A 22,624-nucleotide genomic window follows, 5' to 3' on the forward strand; every position below is an offset into this window, starting at 1 on the left:
TATTTTTTTATGTGACTGTTGTTTTGGTTGGATTATTGAGGTATACAATTGAGATTGATAAAAGAAACTTGATTTGCCTTCTATATTATTTGTTAGTGTGTGTTTACCTATGTTTACTTGTATACCTGTACACATAAACAGTCGAAAATTTTGATCTTTGAAAATGTATGTATATGAATATATATAGATGTATAATCATTTATTATAGGTTAGGTATAAAATAGTCACCTATACTTTTAACAAGGGTCTGTGTTAATTGGTTAATATGAATACCTTTTTAGTTATTTGTGTATACATGGGAGAATTTATTCACAACACAATATGTGGTTTATGTATATATGTGTGAAATCTTCCTTCTTTTTGAAGAGTTGATTATTAAAATCATCTACTTTCATTATTCCTGAGGGAAAGTGATGAGAAATTGACTACAGTCCGTATGGTTAAAAAGTAAGATAACTATATTTTAGTTGATAATCTGAAATTTTTTATTTTAATGTTGACGATATATATCATGACTATTTAAAAAAATGATTTTTGTAACATATCTACGTGGTACTTTCTATTTCTTAGTGTGGATTGTGTAAAACAAATTCAATCCTGCTTATCACCTATCAGAAAGTTATATCCGTTATTTTCGTATTAATATTTAAACATCTAAGATTTCCTTATTATAAAATTGTGTGATTAAAAATGTTATGCAACCTCTATTGATTTTTAAAACAATGAATAACGCTTTAAGAGGTCAACATCCTCACATGACTAATCTTAAAACAAATCGTTCTAAGGCTTCTACCACATTAAATTTGATAATCAGTATATTCTATCACAACTTGTAATTAACTAAAATGTACTCTGAAATTGTTACAGGATATTAACAAGACTTTAAAACTTATTTGGTTAAGAGAGATGGGTCATATCATTATGAAGTTTTCATTATTGCTCTGTATGCTTCAATAAAAGTAAGCATGTCATAATGGTTTATTTCTTTATTATTACTCGATTTAATAGTAATCATCCCCTATGGCTTTAATTTGTTCATGTGGTATTTATTACAGAAAGTAAGGAAGATGTTTGAAAATAATATCCATACAGTATTTAATATAAGAAAAACAGTTGATGATACTAATGTGCAAAAAAATGAATATTAAATGACCGACGGTTAAAAAGTTTAATTAATCTAGCTAGTTATAAATACTGACTTTAAAGAACTTTTAATTCACATCTTATTGGACTATCAGTACACACGTGAAAAAGGTGAATCATGATGCCGGTTTTCATAATTAATGTAAACACTGATCAGTGTTTACGTTAGGATGTCAAGATAAAGTCAAGAATAATCCAAGACGGGATAAAATGATGTCAAAATAGACATAATTTATACAAGGTTTATTCAGATTTTAATAAAAGGACTCATCAAAAGCTGATTTAGTAAACAAATATTTTATCTTTTTTATCTATCTAGCTTACATGTATATTAAAATGTAAACATTTACTATAAATATGTCAATATTTCTTAAGATTGAACAAACTGAAGTTATTCTTAACCAGTCAAATGATTTTAACTTAAACTTAAGAAATAACCATTTCTAATTTTAAATTAATATTATATTATCTGTTCAACATCTTGTGAATCCTATTCAACTACTTTAAGAAATCCTGGTCATTCTTATATAAAATTTGTATAGTTTTTAAGAGATCTTTTTTCTCTCCTAAATTATCGTCTATTATGATTACTATAGATAATAATCATATAAGTCAGAAAACAATTTATTTTACGGTATAAGAAATTTTGGCTACCAATGATAAAATCAACTATACAAGTGATACATTGTATCTACGGTAACATTTAGGAACACATTTCAATAACTTAAATTTAAATATTTAGATCAGAAATAGATTTATTTGTACGTTTCATTGCCTGAATATAAAGTATGTTGTAAATGTTTGTGAATGTATATACATCGACCATAAATTTCATTTATAATGTATTTGTCTTGAACTACCACATTGTAAAAGATGTACGTGAATTATTTTTATTTTTACATAATCAGTAAAAATTCTATAAGCCTGTTAAGATTTCACTAGAGCTAGAAATAGTACTTTCGGTTTTTAAAAATGAAAATTGAAAGGGTTGGTGAGAAAGAATTAAAAAAACAATTTTCACTGTACCTTTTTTCACAAGAGTTAAGTACAAATTTTAAACTGAAATCTTACAGGAAATAATAAATCACGAAAGTGAAAAATCGTCATATTTCTTATTAGTTCTATTATGTATTCATGGAAATAAATGTATACAGATATCTATGATTATAGTATTATTACTCAAGAACTGTTAGCTGTAAATCAACATTTCATAGTACCGATGAGAAATTTTTTCATTTCTATGAAACAAAATAATATGGTCAAAAAGTGTATCTTATTTTGAATGTCAATACATTATTTGAGTTTATAATTTTTGAATGTTTTACTGTGGTTCTTGTCAGAGTAAAATATTTAGACTCCGGTATCTTTATACCGTTCCATAATTATTTTAAAAAAATTAATACTTGACGGTACTTTCATCGCTAATTATATGTTTGATCATTTTGCACCACTGGATTGATCACTGAGTAGTGACTAGTAACATGCTTATCTAGTCTTTTAGTGACGACCAAGTTCTGTCAGTCATATTGCATTGTGACCAGTAGCCTAACTAACTTGACAATGCATGGTCCATGATGTGATGTTAGATGATTGAAGATAGTCGATAAGAAACAATAAGTCTAGGTTTGACGCTGGTTGACACTCTTCAGCATGGAGAACCCGAGATCTTGAGAGAGTCGATTCCCTCTGCAGAGTTTGAACTCATAATGTTATGAACGAGAACATAAGTGGGGACTTTCGAATGCATATAAACACAGAATTACAATCAATCTTCTCAGACTTCATTGTTCCTTCGTTTCCATATCAATCATTTTTGTTCTCGTTCTCTTTTCTTTGATCTTCTTAACGTTCTGCATCCAGGTATTTCACTTTCGGTTGATGATACACACTACTCATCAGTGGCACACACCACAATAACACTAAGATTCAAGATCTAAATTGTTGCCAGTGATTTACTAAAGCCATGACGGACCTCCTTCTAGCGCTAAATCCAGGGTTTTCTGTTGGTTACTTTCAATCACAACGTCTAGTCATTGTCTCCATAGAAACTACTTGAAAATTAGTAACGAACTAAACTTCGCTCAGTTGACTGATTTTCAAATAATACTGAAGTACTGGTTAATCTAAGTTGTCCAGTATATTTACTGTGCCATGTATTTATTTTAGAAGTTTACCTCTTTTAAACGTAACAACTTTATTCTTATAGATGGATGATAAATTTATTTTATTAATTTTAAAGATTTCATTTGTTTAATATATAATAACCAGTGATGACTTTCCTTTAGAAGTTTGATTTTATAATTCTTTTTAAGCATACCTGGGTAGGTAACTGAATTTTACCTCAGGTTTATAGTTCTGAATATACACAAATGAGTTATCAGAGGAGACTTCATTTTTATATTTTTTTATTGGCTAGTGTCAGAATGTTTACTTGATTTTTTGGGCTTAGATTCATTGAGTGATTTTGACGAAAGCGTGTGCACTGTATTATCAAAGTAGAGACATTAAAGAGCTGAGCCATACACTCTTTTCTCAAATAACTTAACAGTTGTCAAAATCAACGCAATCAATGTCAATTTTTCAATATATATTGATTTTCTGAAACTTTGAAATCCAAACCCTTTTTTAATGACTTGCTGGTCAAGTTTAGAACCTATTGCTATTCGATATTTTTGAGTGGTTTGCATGTTACCATAATGACTTATAAATAATGAATGGATGGTTGGGGTCAGAGAGAAGAGTTGTATGCGATGTAAATCATTGTTTCAATTTATACCAGATCTAATGATAACTACTAGACCTTATTTGATAGTTTGTCCAAGTAGTATTCTTAAATAAAACGTTATTACCTTCACCAATGTTCATACTTTTTTCTCTACCTCTGAACCTAGTAGTATTTCAACCATATCAAATCGTTCGATAAGACATTAATGGTTGGAAACGTTTGATTACGTTGGCTAAACAAGCTTGACTCTTAGTGAGAAAAGACAGACATCCAGTAAGTAAATATACCCATCTAAGTTATACAAAAGTACAAAGATTTGAGGAGTTCTAAACAGTGTATATGAAAATCTAGGCACATAAAACGATCCTAAAAGGATCAAACCTTGTTCTATATATTTTATAACACACTATTGTTTCTATAATTCCAAAGTGTTTAGAAAAGTGAATCTTCAATTATGAAAACAAAGTGAATATTTCTGATGTTAACGATAAACAGAGTATTTATCTATCCTAATTTATTTCCTTTCTACAATAAATATTATAATTACAAGTCATATAAATAGTTTAGAATATAATTGTGTAATATTTTCCTGTACTGACACGTGAAGTCCAAGTTTTAACTACATTGAATTGGGTCGAATTGACCTCATTATTGATGAAATACGTTTTTATTCACGTAAGATTAGCTGAGATGAAGACCAAAATGATTTCATGTATTACGCACAAAAATTTGAAGTTATCTATAAGTTCTGAATGTACGTGTAAACAAACTTCATATGAGGGTTGTTTTAAATTACGAATTTGAGTATACTCAATAAGTGTCAGAATTTAATATAAAAAAGTATAAGAAAGTTCTAAAGACGTTTGATGAATACGTTATTAAGCACTAAATAATAGTATAGTCTATCTTCGTAACCTAATCTGTCAAGTGAGGGATTGATAACAAGAAAATTCACAACATTTATTTGTTTGATGTAGATATCTTTTTAACGTAACGGAATTTTTTATATTAAATTATTGACTGCGAAACGGACACATAATACCATTGGTAGAACATAGTTACGAAACTTACTCCACTTTATTTAGTTCAGATAATAGTACTGTATCACTGCCCTAATAAAAAATAAAAAGTGGCTCAAAGCTGAATAAAAAAACTTGTATGTTTTAAGTTATGTTGTTCAAATACTAGGTACGTAACTTAACAATATAGTTCACCACTTGATTGCTTTTCAAACCTTTCTAAAGGTACTGTATTTAGTGAAATACTTTCTGGTTCAAATTTTTTTTAGAAACCTTTGGGCTTTAAAAAAGACGTGCAATGAAAACGGTTTGGGGAAGTTTTAGAATTCAATACTAAAAACTGTAAAGAATCATTGATAAGAAATTTTTACATGTACACATACATGTAACTTTAATACTTATAAAGAAAATTCTATATGACATATATAATGACTAACTAAAATGGCTATGTATATTCAATCATCAAACGAATTGATTCATAATAATTAAATGCATTAAAGTTTTTATAGTTTTGAAGGAAAAAATGAGTTTAGTTTAAATCTGATAAAAACAATTTCCAAACTCAACTAAATTATAATCGAAAACCTGGAAACACTGGACGGCCGTTTCGTCCTAGTATGGGACTCCTCGGCAGTGCGCATCCACGATCCCGCACCACGCGGGATTTCAATCTGTGAAATTTCTAAAATCTCCACAAAATCCATTCTGATAATAATCAACTGCTCACTAGTGACTGACTTCAGGAAAAACTCCCGAAGTTCTAGTGAGTAGCCGTTACCAGTGGAGTTCAACCAGGTCTGTTGTGAGATAGGAACTCACTGAAGACAATGGTGTACGGTGGCGCAACTTCGTGGATTGGTTGAAGTTAGACATTAACACCGTTGGATGCCGGCTCAGTGGTCTAGTGGTTAAGTGCTCGCGCGCGAAGCCAGTAGGTCCTGGGTTCGAGCCCCGCGTGGTGCGGGATCGTGGATGCGCACTGCTGAGGAGTCCCATACTAGGACGAAACGGCCGTCCAGTGCTTCCAGGTTTTCAATGGTGGTCTAGCTTCAACTGACTCATGATTTCAATCTGTGAAATTTCTAAAATCTCCACAAAACCCATTCTGATAAATTATAATCATCATGGTTATATATATATATATATATATATATATTTCTTGTCGACATTTCATTCAGCTATAAGAAATTTTTCATACAGTCGACAACAACAAAAAAAAGAATCATTTTGATCATATTTATTCAACCAGAAAATTAATTCATTCCAGGCTATTTGATACACAAACAAATAATTTCAATACTTATAGTATATTGAACAAACTAAGGAGATAATAATAATAATAACCAGATAAATTTAAACAATACGAATAGTAACACACTGAAATGCATTACATATTTACTTAACATGTTAGAATGAATAAAATCAAGTAACTTACTATAATTTATTTAACTTGAGGGCATTTTCATCTCAACTCATCATAATATATTATGTAATAGATAACATGTATCTATATTTATTATTAAATAATTCGATAAGGCAAGTGTTATTTCCATATAGTTTTAGGTTTAACAAAAATTAACTTGTAATATTTAGTTGTCTTCATAAATCATTAAGATAAGATCAAATATGACGCAAAATGTTTGTTTATTTGTTTTTTACTTTAAACTTAGGTGGGACTATAATTTATGGACGACCTTAGAGAGAGACGCTGAACTGACCCTGATAGTGTCTTTCTAATAAATAGGATTAAATGAGGGTTATAAAACTGTGTGAGGACTTCGAATTGTGATTTACAATTGATGGTTAAGTTTAGGAATTATAGTTAGGGTTTATATCACGAAGTGACAACAGTTATAATGCCAAAACTATATTTTGCCAAATGGATGAGTGAATTTCGCGCCAAAATCCGAGACCTGTTATTTTATACCTGATTAGTTCGTTCATAAATTATAGTCTCGCCTAAATTTGAATTTTAATATTCACAAGTTTCCAGGATACAGTAAGTTTGCTGAATAAAAATTGATTTGAATAAAATTAATATTCCATGAAGATTTATCAGATTACTTGAATAATTATTGTAGAGTTAGAAATATATAAAGAAATCTCCCTAAACAATTGTTTTAGTCAAATATTATGATTTTCACTTTTAGCTATCAATGATTTATCATTTGTCACATATTTTGAGTCAATGTTTACATTACTACTGAGTTTATTTATTGCGTTAAAGTATATATGTGTATATGTATATGTATATATATGCTCACTCCGGGACTCGAACCCAGTACCGTTCGCTTCAAACTCCATTGCATTCTTCACTTAGATACTGAGTCCTGATAGTCACTTGGTTGTGCAATGTGGTGAAATTAAATTCACTTTGTCTTGTTTCACTTGTATCTCTCCATTGTTATTTAGGACTGTAATCAACCAGTCTCATGCTGATATATATACACCCTGTGTGTATTGATTCGATATAGCGTTAAATCACAAGCTTTTTAAGCTGGCACATCCAGCTGACGAGACCCAAATAGGACGAAACGCGCGTCCTGGATCCTCTAGCTAGCCATTATCCATCTTTGCTTAAAAAGATTGTGACTTAAGGCTATATCGAGGCGATCCTCACAGAATGCACATATGCCAACAAGAGACTGATCAATTGCAGTCCTGAATAACAATAGGAAGATAAAAGTAAAACAACACCAAGTGAATCTTGAAAGAATTCTTTAATTGTGATATTTCATTCACCAGCATTTTTATATATCAATATAATAGGTTATATTTGATGAGTAATATATCAAACAAGGTAATCACCATATGACTATATTCAAAGAAAAACCGGTCTAAAACCCGAATTATTTGTTTTAATCCTTATTTATATTATTTTTTCCAGGATGTTTCTTTTTGAAATCAAGGTTGTTAAGTACATATTTTTGCTCTGAAAACATGAGTTTATTGTGCCCATAATTTGTTTGTTACCATTTTTCATTTGTTATAGAACAAAAATTAATTATATTTAGTAAGAAATAATATTCGTAGTAAAAGGTTTTCCATGGTAGTCTAGCTTCAACTGACTCATGATCTTAACCATTGAAATCAAGTGTATGTTAGAATTAATGAGAACAATTGGGCAACATTTCGTTTTCATATAAGGACATTAATCATTACAACGATTAACTGGTATACTATTGAAAAGAGCGAATAGTATACTTCGATTTTTTTGATACTACTACTACATAAATTTTAAATAAAGATGAATAGTGACTAGCAGTAAAATCCTATTTGAGAGTATTCAGATGTATGTATCCGCATTCTAGTGATGATGTTCACACAAGGACTCGAATTTAGTGCATTTTGCTTTAAACACCACTGAGCCATTGAGTTCAGTTAGCCATTAGGTTTAAACAATCACAAAATTGAAAAGATTACTGCGTAATGCATAATATCATAGCAGTTGATTATCAATTTAACAAAACAACTTCATAAATGATAAACGATTCACACGTATATTGTACTAACCAAGATCTGTAAGCAAGTTTTGAAGTCAAATATCCTATTTATTACTGGCTATTAAATCAAGAGTGTACCACATGTTTAGACGATATACTATATACTTGAAGTGTAACAAACGATACTTAAATTGCAAAAACTATTCTGGTTTTACATCTCAAACGTGCAGAATCAGCGAAAACCGAAAAGTATTACACAACAATTTTGTTTTGATTTTCACTGAATTAATTGTGTGCATCGACGACTTAGCATATGAAACGAGCCAGAACTCTCAGCTTTTGTGACGACCATGACAAATTGAGATTAATTTATCGTGCTTGGCGTTAGGTCTCGTTTTATATCATAAGTGTGGTAACTGATATACATAGTTGAAATATCTTAAACTGGAACGGATGTAATCTTCAAATAAAAGATATTTCAATCAATCTACTATACAAACACAACTTTATTAATTTGCTATAATTAACCTTTTTTTTAATTAATAACAAAAAGAATAGTTAGAATGGTTAACATTAATTGTGTATTGTTAGAGTACCGACAAACGGTGAACGTTTAACTATTTTCAAAGAAGGAGCGACTGAATGGCATATATATATATATATATATATATATATATATATACGTATTAGCTTCACCCACTTCTTTTGTGATATAACCTACTTTGTTTAGTTGTAACAAAGAAAGCGAAAAAGGAATAATAGTTCACTCCATACTTCATCCTCTTGCTTTTTTCTCGTATACAGTTGAGAAATATTACGTTCCGCTATTATGACCTTTATTATTCATTGTTTTTCACATATCTTCACTTATTATTATTGCTATTATTTAAGGAGTTAACTATTAATTTCGTCATTAGTCGAGTACCGCTTCAATTGTTTAAACTTCTGAATACAAAATACTTGAACTAAATATACAAGGTCAAAATTATTCATAATGATAAATGGTTAAAAATGTATTCTATAGAATTTTTAATAAATATGGATCGAAGAAACTAGAACCTGTCAAACATAGAGTATATTATTAATCTATAATTTGAATCATACACATGATGTGATATTACTTGTTAGTAAAACTGACGTATAAAATAGTTTACATCAAATATGGCATTTGATAATCTGTAAAAATTGACAAAACACGATAGTTATTTAAAAATGAGGGCCGGATACCATCAGCAACAGCCTATTGTGAGAGAGGAAAAACCAACTTCCAGCTGAGAAGGAAATTAGGAAAAGACGTTGGAAGTGGATAGGATATACATTACGGAAATCACCAACTTCATCACGAGGCAAGCCCTAACTTGGACTGCTGAAGGGAAACCGAAGGCCAAAGAACACACTACGCCGAGGATTGAATGCAGACATGAAGAGCATGATTAGGAACTGGAAAAGATTGCCCACAACAGAGTTGAATAAAAAATGTTGGTGGGTGGCCTATGCTCCACCATGAGAGGTAACAAGCGTAAGTAAGTAAGTTAGAAAGATCATCAAATCTCAGTAATAATCGATATCAATAAATCTAATCAAGTAATCAGACATAAAAATCCAGTGTTAACACGTTGTTTTGATTTTTAATATTCAATAAACTCTGCTTTAAATTCCATTATAATTGTTCAGGATTTTTATCTAAAGATTGGGTATAAAACAAAATGTTGTATTTTAACTCATTGATAAAAACTCAGTAAAATATATATTTATCCTTTCAACACTATAAACCAGTCACACAAATTGTAAACGTTTAGGGAACTTATTATATAGAAAACAATTTTGATGCAATTCAGTGAGCAAAAAAATTTTCAACACAGGTTTCATTTTACTTATGTGAACTGAATTCTAACAAAATTATTGTACATATAGTTTTTTCAAGCACATTGGGATCATGACTGTTCTAACTACTGAATTCTTGGTTCAATAAATGATTTCCTTCATTTTTTTAAAGAGTTAGTTAAAACAATTTCACAATGATCTCTAGAGTTTATTAAACAATGGTGAATGAAGAACTAACAATCATAATTCTTGTTTAATTAAATCTTTATTTTTCTTGATACATGGAACATACAACACTTGAAATTGCTCATAAGTTATTAATTAATCACAAACCATATAATCATTATTCTATTACAAATTTAATTGTTACCAATGTTAATAATTAATTTCACACCATTATACAGTGTTTCTGAGAAATGTGAACGTCGATCTAATCAATACAAAAAGGTTATTAAAGAGGGACCGTTTCTTTTCACCATTAATGTATTTAATTAACTGTTATAACTTGTGCGCTGTGTCCTATTAATGTATAACATAATGATACCGCCACTTAGAGAACAGTGATTTATCGACCGGACTAATGACGCATAAAACCCATACTTATCGGTCCTGCTTCCCACTTAGCCTTGCCTGTTAAGTCCAAAACACCAATCTCAGCCTATGCGGAATGAATCATTTATTTCAAACATACTGGGTTTATATACCAATCAAACAGTTCACATCATACCATAAAATAGAAAATAACATTTGTATAAGATTTAGCCAAAAGTGGCTGTGAATGTGAGCGATAATAATTGATAGACTGGGTATAACCCAAGAATGGTAAGTCGTATAATAATAGTTCATAGATCAAAATAAAACTTATGATGAAAGGAACACGAATATGAATAGTTTAGTTTTTTCACAATTATACGATAAAAACATACGTATAGTATTTGTCCAGAAATATATTCCGACAGTTACCATTCATCATTCTCATCGGGATATAACATTAATATGGTCAAATGATAATTTTTTTTCACTATGATTTGTAAATTTCAGATGTAATAAAAGTTTATATGTATGACTCTTTCACAATATCATAGAATTAAAACTGAACCCAATCACAATTAAATTAAGTGTACTAGTTTAATATTACTATTGCCAAATTCAGTACCTAGTAATTGAAGAGTTAGTAAATACATTCTAACTTTATTTATTATGTATTAGTAAGATTATTAATTCATTGATGTCTGTAAGCCAGAAACAACAATAAATGACCATTCTGACTCACTGAAACTGTACACAGTATTTGTTAACTGGATTTCCTAAAACAATTACAAATATTCCTTTAATGTGACTGGATTGATTTGAATTTACTGTTTTTTTGTTGGAATTCAGACAACAATCTTATATAATTAAATAGTCTGAAAATCCTGTTTACTATAAGCAATTTACTCAAAATTACTCATCTTTTATAAACAATTACTACCTACCATAAATGTAGAACATCTTAACATACACTTTAAATTTAAATACTTTTATTAGATCCTAATTCTGAATGATTATTCTCTTTCTCTGATCTCATATTCTTTGTTGTTAAATATTTTACTTTGGTTATGTTCTTTTTTTTTCTCCCTAAACAAAGTAAATATAAGAAAGTAGAAAACATTAATCAAATTACAGTTTATACTTATTATATTAAGTTTCTTCTCTTCCTTTTTTTTCATCTCAGTATCATTTATTATATAATAATTTGTACAAAGATATAAAGTGTGCAATTAATTTAAAAGTAATATGCTTTTATAAGTTAATTGTTTTTGGTTTATGTTTTATTGTATCTGATTATGTAAAATTATTATTCAATAGACTTTTTTTAAAATGACATGTACAATAAGACTACGATTGAATTACAGTTTGATAAAGAATATGATCTACTGTCATAAATCAACTTACTGGAAGATGTAGAATTTTTTTTTCAATTTCCATCATAATAACAATAATTGGAACTCAATTCACTAAACTGTTTCAATTCTTTAAAATAGACAAATACCTTTTAGAATAATAAAGTTATATTCAGTTAATTTGTATTAAGAAATGAAATCAGTTGTGGAACTACGAAAAGCTATGAAGAACTGAATATCTATTTTTGTTCAGGTTCGTCTATTTTTTAGATAATTAATTTAAAATTCACTTATTCACATTTCCTATTACAATCACTTAGGAATATAATGTAACAATTATTCTATATTATAAATTGTCTGTCTCATAACCAACATGGTCAATGTTAATTGATGAAGGCAATTAACTTAAAACTGAATAATCAGCACAAGGATCTAACTTTAAATTGATTAGTGTTTGATAATTTTTGGGAATAAGTATTCTAATTACTATCTGTTTTCACGGGTTCATGATTAAATAACTTTTTTTAGTTCTTTAATCTTACGAAAAGGAAAATTATTTCGAATCTAATACAACTAAATATGTGTATCACCTTATAGGACTTCATTTGGCTTTTATAGTCAATGTGATATAGAGGTATGATAATTTTGGAGGTTAAAACTAATGAATTTCTTTCTTACATAAACAGTTGAGAAAAAAAGTTTTATGTCAAATTATACCGGATTCTTTTATCATGTTTTTAGGTGTGTTATATACTTTGAGCGCTTATAACATGTTAATAAAGTTAAAATTTATCTGTTATAACGAAAATAATCTCCACTATGTATTTACATTCTGCTTACTTATAATAAGAAACCATGATATCATTATAAATGATGATGATTACAGCATTCATTTTATATTTGAAAAACAATCATAGTTGTAAGTATCAATTAAGTTCTATCTATAATGATTATTTCAATTTACAATGAAAGTATTAATCGTAAGTTACGATTAAATATTTCGATCCTAAAGACTGAAACATTAAGATAATTAATAGGATTACTTTGTTTTTGTTTTAATTGTTAAGAGATCAACAATTGTGTTTAGATTTATAAAAAAAGAATTTCGGTTAAACGATAACAGTGGATTGTACTCAATGTAATGTTTATTTTTAATAGTTGAAATCACCAGTCAACTGAAGCTAGATCACCATGGAAAACGTGGAAGCACTGGAGGGCCGTTTCGTCCTAGTATGGGAATGTATCATTGGTGCAGATGATTTGTAATGATTACTGAATTTGATAATTTGCATCATGAACTGATCTTAGGTAACCGTTGCAAACCAGAGAGTACTAGAGAACGTTTTCGTCCTAATATGAAATTAAATCATAGTTTCACTGCCTGTTATTCGAAATTCCACGATTTTTATTAAAATTATCTTACGAATATACAGATTATTCTTTTACAAACTTCAGATATCAGTAGTTCAGTAAAAACACAAACACTAAGACAAAGGATGACGAATCTACCCTACATTCTGATTTCTCTTTTTGTCCATATAAAACCCGCATACTTGTTACTAACTGCTCAATTTACCATACTAGAAGAACTACCAATAAAGACTATCATCGGTAATTTAGCATCGAAACTGCCAGCTACACTTCAATTGGATAAGCAACAACTTCGTTTCCGTATTATCACCAGTGAATATTCAAGATATTTTTCTGTTAATGTAACAACTGGTCTAATACAAATTAATCAACGATTAGATCATGAGAATATTTGCCCAAAAACATTATTTCATACCAATTCTAATATTCATGATGCTGTCACAAATTTCGATTCTCTATGTCAAATCACATTGAATGTCAATATTTTACGAGTTATGAATTCCGGTGTCGATATAGTTGAAGTAATACATTTGATTATTACAATTAAAGATATAGATGATAATGTTTGTGAATTTCTACCAGCGAATAAACAAGAAATTTATGTGATGGAGGGTTTATTAGACCAAAGAAACATGATAAAAGTACCTATTAATCAATTGGTAGATTTAGATTTAGGACCTGGAAATGGAATCCATCGATCTAGTATTAAATTGAAACTTGATGAGAAGTCTAATGTATCTTTAAATGAAATTTTTGATTTGATGATAACAAATACTAGTTCGAAGGTTTCTCCGTACGCCCTCTCTCTACTGATTAAACAATCGCTAGATTACGAAAGCATTCAAGAATTCAGTATGACTATTGTCGCCAGTAGTTCAACTGAGAAGCCAAAATCAACAATTACGAATGGTGACTTTATCGATTATCCTGAAGATTTAAACGCAGAAAAAAATAAATGTTTCTTAAATGTTATTGTACACGTTATCGATGTGAATGATCACCCACCGACATTTCTTCAAAAAAATGTACATCTGTCTATTTTGGAGAATACTGAAACAAATAAGCCAATATATACACCAGAAGCACGCGATTTAGATGCAGGTCCAATACACAGTCAACTAATATTTGAATTAAGCTTTAGAAATTCACCTTATATCACTTCACACTTTGATATAAATCCTCAAAACGGTTCGTTATTTTTAAAACAACCATTAGATTATAAAGAAAGGCCAAAATTGAATGTTTTAATCACGGTGAGAAATCCAAAAACTGAAGAGATTGATAATAAAACTGTGAATAATAATTTAACTCATGAAGTATTTGACAGACACTACTATTATAAGTCACTAGTAAGTAATATGGACACCAGTATGATAGACAATCTACTGTATGATACAATGGAATTGTTCATACAAGTTATTGATGTAAATAATCATAAACCTGTCATTTCTGCATATACGCCGAATGGTAGTCATGAATTGATAATACAAGAACATTTACCAGCTTCAATATTCCCAGTCGATTTTGCTTTGGTCAGTGTTACTGATGATGATAGTGGACGTAATGGCCAGGCTAAATGTGAACTAGACAGAAATTCATCCGATTTTTTTAAATTAACATTAATTGGCTATGAGTCCAGTGGTGATAAACTGGTGGCTGATAACTATGAAAGGGATCAGTTATCTGACTTACAAACTAACGATTTAATTATATATAAGATGTCAGCAGTTGTCTCATTTGATCGTGAAAAAAATGCTACAGTGTATGCAACGATCAGATGTACGGATCTAGGAAGCAATCCATTGACTACAGAATATGTAGCACAAATACATATAGCAGATATTAATGATAATGAACCGAGATTTCCACAAACTAATGAATACATAAAAGTAATGGAAGACAGTGATCCTTTAAGGGCTGAGATCAATTATTACGTCATGCAAGTGAGTGCAACTGATGCGGACAGTGGTAAAAATGCAGAAATCACTTATTATATTGCAGAAGAGTCTGTTCAAAATGTTATACAAATCAATGAAACTAATGGTATAATACAAACAACTGGTCAATTAGACAGAGAAATCAATGCTTCATTAAGTTTTACTGTTATTGCTAAAGATTTAGGTGAAATGAGTAAATCAAGTTCAGTATACATTCATATTACTGTACAAGATTATAATGATGAATATCCTGAATTTGACAAGAAAATATATGAATTTTCTATCAATGAAAATCCTGTACAAGGTTATTATATTGATACTATTATTGTGACAGATAAAGATATTGATATGAATAGTCAATTAACATTTTATCTTACTTATGAGAAAGATGACAATATAAATTATTTAAACAATGATTATTCCTATTATTCTAATTACAATGAATTACGATTTTCATCATTGAAAAAAATTATACCATTTAAAATTACATCAAAACGTTTAAATAATCAACATAAATATGAATTAAATTTATTTACTAATGGTAAAATAGATCGTGAAGAATTGATAAGATTAAATCAACGTAAATTAAAAACAATAGACAATGAATATATGAATATTGAAAATAATGATAGAAACTATAATAATAATAATAATAATAATAATAACACATATAATGAATTATCACGTTATAAACTGATGTTAACAGCAGAAGACTCTGGAATACCTAAACGAATCTCTACTGTACTTATTTATATTGATGTGATAGATGTAAATGACGAGGCACCGATTTTCATCAATCCAATTCAAGATGATATAATTTACACAATTTCAGTTACTGAAATGCCAGGTTATCAAATTCTAAAGGTAATTGTCTTTTTTTCTGGTAATTAAATTAATGATGGATATAAACGGAAGTTACTTACTGCTACTTTTACGTGTAGAACTTGTGACTGATAACTTTTCTGGATCAAAACTTATCTGACATATGTTTTAATCAATTTTTGAAAAAAAACATTCTGATTTTAAGTATATATAATAACATTGGAAAACTTAATTTATAGTTCTATTAACTTAGTTGAAACTTAATAAAAACATGTGTTCGTGAGACTTAGTATCTGGAGTGAGAGTCTCAAGAAAATTAAACATTAAGATTAAAATGTGTAAACTGAGACGGAATACAGTGATATATATATACGATATCACTCTTACATTCAAGGGTGGGATCCGTAAATACCTACATTAAGTTCATATACTTGTACAGGTTATTTGAACAATTTAAGTTTCTCATCAAAATCGATCCAGTTACACGTTAACGTGAATAACCCCTAATACTGTCTAGATCATTTCTATCAAACCACTAGACATTACCGAATTTTTCCAATTTATCTTCTGATGTAACTTGCAAAATTGTATATCTAAATAGATTGATAATTATTTCTCCTAAAAAATAATGTGCATAATGCTGAAGTGTATTACATTTACAGATAGTTCCTCTCTTAATTTGCACTGTTTACGATATCAAGTATTGTTACTGAAAAAAACGTTTTGGAACATTTTGAAATGTGTTAATTTCATAAATATGAAGTTTGAAATTTTAACCTTTCATCATTTCTGTTTAATCTGATAAAAAGAATTATGATGGATAAAACTTTAACTGATATAAGGAATTTTATAGAAAAAGAATTCAAAAACATAATGAAAAATTACCTTATTCAATCAAACAGGGATTGACATTATATTAAAAGAAACCTTGTTCACAATGATACAGTTTTCCGCTATATTTTTTCTACAAAATTCTTATTTTTATTTTAAACATCCCACTCTTTAATAGTTTGTGCTGTTCGTTAGTGTAACAATAGACATATAGATATCTTGTTTGTTTAAATGTACCTGAATGTACTTATTCGTATATTATCTGAACATAAACTGACTGCAACAAGAACACCAAAAGATGGATCGGAGTAGTGTGAAAACATAGGACAGATATATGTAAAAACAACAGAAATATGATCACAAAAAGTGTAAAACATCCACCCAGAACATGTTTAGGAATACTTTATAATTTTAATTTCCGATGTTTATTTTGAATAATTTGTTATCTTCGACTTTCGATCACTTATGAGAATACATCAAACTATTCAGTTTTGCAATCTCTGTAATTCTATCTAGTAAACAAGGTTTGAATTGCAGATAACAATCCTATACAACTTTTCCGACCTGTCCAAAAATGTTACGAACTGGCTAATTAATCCCTTGTTACAGTTATGATTCGAGTACAAATCTTTAGAATCAATGCATAAGTTCAAATCATTTATTGTAAAAACATCTTTAACTTACCTAAATATACAAAACCCAACATCTGGATTCCACGTATTGTCTTCATAGTCACAAAAGAGGTATAGTCGAACATCTACAATGGTTTGAGATTCCTAAATCCGAGAGCCCATGTTTCGCAAGTATCTAACAAACATTCGTATCAAAATGTTTCTCAATTAAACTAACATTCACATTAATTTAGAAGGAAAGTCATGATGATCTACATCTGTATTTGAACCTCTGATTTTTCTAAAGAAAGTTAAGTCAGATTCATGGTACCTGTACAAGGACAGATATGAACGCTATGATATAATATTTATACTATTCCTAGTAGATTAGCATCAGGAGTAGTGGCAAATTCGAACTGCAATACCTGATTGTAACCTGGTATTTTAAAACATCGGTCATACTCACAGACGCCCATTATCAATTAGTATCAGAAGGGGTTTTGTGGATATTATAGTAATTTTAATAGTTGAGATCATGAGCCAATTAAAGCTAGACCACCATTGAAAACCTGGAAGCACTGGACGACCGTTTCGACCTATTGTGGAACTCCCAAGAAGTGCGCATCCACGATCCCCCCAAAAGGAATAAGAACCCAGGACTTCTAGAACACTGAGCCGGCCAGCATCCAACGGTTTTATTATCTAACTCCAACTAATCCACGAAATTAGCGACACATCCACCATTGTCTTCAGTGAGATACTATCTTACGACAGACCTGGTTGAACTCCACTGGTCACTGTTACTTAATATTCACTGTCCTATCTGCGATTATAGACCAACTTTTTTTATAACTATTTTGTTATCTAGTATAACATAACTACGAAATTTTGATTGAACTCATGATAACGTTTGATTGATAGAATTAAAGGATTCTCAATATGGTTGTAAATGTTAGAGTTTAATATATCTGAAAAGTACTAAAACCAAAGAACACATTGCACCAGGAATCTGAAAAATAAATCAAAAGAATGAGTAGGACTTGCAAACAACTGGGAAGGCAGGCCTAAGACAGAGTTGATTGAAAAGAATCCTATTCGGTGGTTTATGTTCCGGGAGGGATAACAGGCAACATTAGTAAGCAATTTAGTAAGTAGGTAAGAACAAAACAACAAGGACCGAAAAACTTAAATTTTTAATCAGTCAATTAGTCATATATAGTGTATATAAAATCCAGGATATTTTGTAATTACAAAACTACATTGTAAATTGTTTCCTTCTTCTGTCTTTTTTAGTTTAAAGCCAATGATCCAGATGAAGGCTTAAATTCTGAAATCAAATATTCTTTAATTGAATCAATTCAAGAGAATCCAGACACTGGAAATGGAAGTTCGTCAACTTGTAAAAATTTAAATCGTAAATCAATGATGGACCAAAATCAATCATGTAATCTATTAGAATATCTTTATTTAAATCAAACTACTGGTAGTTTATTTCTATCAAAGCAATTACCAAATCATTTGTCAAATGTAACATGTCGTCTGTGTGTTGTAGCTTCAGATATGGGCATTTCGTCATTACATTCAACACGTTACTTTTGTTTACATTTAATGGATAACATTGAATCATCACAGTTGGAATGGATATCATCACAGACAAATAATAATAAATATTCACTGATTTACATATATACTATCACAGGAGCAATTGGTATAAGTTTAATCCTATCCATTGTATTTTTGTGTATAGCATGTACTGTATGGAAGTATCCCAAGTTGAAATTGAAATCGAATATTATAAAAGAAACAATGTCCTCTAATGATAATCAAATATCGAAAATTCACTGTGTAGCTGAAAAATTAACTAATAAAGGTAAGTTACTGAACTGATATCGAAATTATTTCATGCTCTATTGTGAATAATCTATTTTGAATAACAATATAAACTCCAGTCCAAAATATATGATATTAAGCTGGTGGTAAAGTAACTAATTTTTGATATAAGTAGTCTTCACGTTATTGCTTTTCTAAAAAAATAGTTTGTTAGAAAACAAATTTTAACAAATGAAATTATTCAGTCGTTATATGCTATAGCAAACCGGATTCTGACTAATCTTGAAAAACTTAGTGTTCAACTCAAGGAATTATAGTTCTGGTTTTATCTGAAACGGATTTCATAACTGCTATGGATGAAAATAAACCTGCTTGGTGCTCTCTAAGGTAAAGCAGGGAGTTGTGCATGAAGTCAACAACCGCATCCCGTAAAAAGTAAATTTGCTGAAGAAGGCATTAATCAGAAGTAATTACTTAAATAATTTATACTCTACCCTGGGAGTTGAAGGGTCTTCATATAGAAGAGATATGATGACTCATGGTGAAATCCAAGAGTCTTCAGAATTCATTAGGCCGATGCCTAATCTCACAACCAGAGCAAAAATTAATATAGGTACATGAAATGTTCTCACAATGTTAGAGACCAAGCGGATCACTCAAGTAGCTTTGTAAATTGAAAGATACAACCTATCGTTGCTCGAGATAAGTGAAACTAATTGGACATAAGCTGGACAGAAAGGACTAGATTCGGAAGAAGTGCCGTTGTAATTTGATCTTGAAGAGGAAATCGCCTTGCACACACAAGGAGTTCCGCAGATGCTGCGCAATGGAGCACGAAAACCACTTACAAAATGGAGATCTCATGGATTCAGAATGACCAAAGCATCCTTCAAAACGACGAAGGACGTGATTACAACGGACGTCACTCAGTGCTATGCGCTGTAGTGAACAGAACAAGGGTGGGGACAGCGGAACGTATGCAGCACAAAATTACAGCTACTTGGTAAAATAGAAAAACCATATAGTGAATCGTTAATTTGCAAAATATTAATCCATCATATTAAACCGTACTGTTCCCGATGCAATCACCAATCCATTGTCTCACATTTCATTGTTCATGCGTTTTCTTACAAATTGCATTGTGTTCCCACTCTTCCTTTCTTGATCTTCCCCCATCTTCTGCTGCCAGACATTACGTTTTTAACACGCGTCATATACTACTTATATCAATATAAGTAGCACACACCACAATAGCAGTGGGAACGATAAAGTTCTGTTTTATGTGAGTTCACAGTTCATCCTAAAGCAATACCTAAGGAAGGACCTTATCATCCTGATGAAGACCTGAACCCCAAAGTCGAGACGAACAATATAAAGTATGAACGCATTATGGAGAGATATGGACCGAGAAAAACGAGAATGGTGAGAGACCTGCAAATCTGTACTCTTGTAACAATACAATTAAAGACCTAATCATTTTCCCTTACAAATTTATACACAAGGGCTAAGTGGGCTTAAACGGACAACAATATAGAGAACCGGACCGGTCATATATACATCAATAAAAACTTTCGAAAGTTCATGGTAGACGTAAGTACAAAGAGAGGTGATATAGATTCACAACCCCACCTGGTAGTGACCACGCTGAGATTGAAGTTATACAAGCATTGAAAAATTAAACATGTAGTATTATAAAGGCTTAATATGGCCTCCCTTCGGGAGTTAAACAAGCTTAGTAAGTTCAAGATATGTCTCAGCAACAAGTTAGAAGCCCTACAACATTTACTAAAGGAATAGAAAAACAACTTGGAAAGCAAGTGGAAAGTGATAACTTCAGCATTCCAGGTGCTGGACATCAGGAAGCACCATCACAAGCGATGGGTCCCTGCAGACATTTTGAACAAGACTCAAGGAAGGAAAAATAACAAGAAAGCAGCGAACAACAGCAGAACAAAGTCGTAGTAAGCTAGGACACTGAAAAGATACATTCTAAGTGGGAATTCGTATCAGAAAAATCTGCCTACTTTTGCCTTTTGTCTCTCTGCCAACTGGATTGTGATCTTCATGTGTCAAAAAAAAGCACGGAATGCAGTGAAAACCCTGAACATAGCTGCTTGATCTGGACTTTGTGGATGAATTAGCCCTTGTTGTCAAACACACAGCAACAAATGCAGATGAAAACAACCAGGGTAGAGACGGCTGCTTTAAAAGTAGGCCTCAGCGACCAAATCCTACTTATTGGAGCAGACATGAAATAAGTGAAAGCCTTTTCGAACATGGGCAGCATCACTGATAAACAAGCAGGATCTGATACAGTTCTGAAGGCGTGAATCGGCAAAGCTAAGGCAGCATTCCTACAATTGAAGAATATCTGTAGTTCAAAACAACTGTCACTTATGAGTAAAGTCAGAATCCTCTGCACAAACGTGAAAACGGTGATATTGTAAGGAGTTGAAGTTTAAGAAACTGTTACCACCATTGCTAAAAGTGTTCACGTATTTGCGAACAGCTGTTTATTTATATTTATTTGAACACATAAGTATTGGTACAAAGGGGCACCGAATACATACGCGTCACACAACTCACTTGATTTGTGCTTGGGCCGTGATACTGTCCGGCTGCCCAGACCGAAGCAAATAGTTTCTTTAGGGGACCACACTCAGAGCCTTCGAACTAAAAGTCTGATTCACAAGGCAGTGGAGCAATGTCAGGAGGCGCAGTCCCATGGTAGCCGGTGACCGTCGATTGGCTCATACGCCTTTTTTACCTCAGGATCCTGGAGCCCATGAACACCACTGTTTGGAATCAGGGTTTTCCAACTCTCCTAGGTGGACCCTCCGTGTGCCGGACATCCGCTCTTCGTCCTCTTTATTTCGTAAACAGCACCCCTGCCACGAGAAAACAGAGAGTAGGACTTCTCAGACAGTGACTGTATACGTGTGGCCATGTGAGGGCATTTTGTGAGGGAGAACTGACTCTTCCCACCCTCAGCCGTACCAGAGCACAGCTGCCTGTGTAAGATACACCAGATCCATTAGCCATAGACCACTATTATCAACCTACTTGGAGATAGAACAAATCAGATGCCGGTTGAGGAGTTTAGAAAAGAACACAAACTGAATGGAACGCATACTGTGTAAACTATTAGACGAAAGGAAAAGACGAGGACCAAAGAACAAATAGTA

At 31.0% G+C, this 22,624-nt stretch overlaps 1 protein-coding gene across 2 annotated transcripts in view; it reads left to right on the forward strand.

Annotated features, from left to right (window-relative positions):
- CDH2_2 (Chromodomain-helicase DNA-binding protein) overlaps positions 1-22,624 on the forward strand; it is a gene marked incomplete at its 5' end in the record, with an annotated part of 25,325 nt that continues 2,701 nt past the window's right edge. The window contains 3 exons of one of the 2 annotated variants that reach the window (XM_051213180.1): positions 1-447; positions 13,196-16,209; positions 18,903-19,479. In XM_051213180.1, coding sequence (XP_051069133.1) covers positions 13,534-16,209; positions 18,903-19,479 — 3,253 coding nt within the window. Of the gene's footprint in view, positions 448-10,526; positions 10,602-13,195; positions 16,210-18,902; positions 19,480-22,624 lie in introns of those variants that run through there. The other variant, XM_012936658.2, reaches the window with a different exon arrangement.

This window comes from Schistosoma haematobium, chromosome 3 (assembly GCF_000699445.3).
Source record: "Schistosoma haematobium chromosome 3, whole genome shotgun sequence".
NCBI classification, from domain to species: Eukaryota; Metazoa; Platyhelminthes; class Trematoda; order Strigeidida; family Schistosomatidae; genus Schistosoma; species Schistosoma haematobium.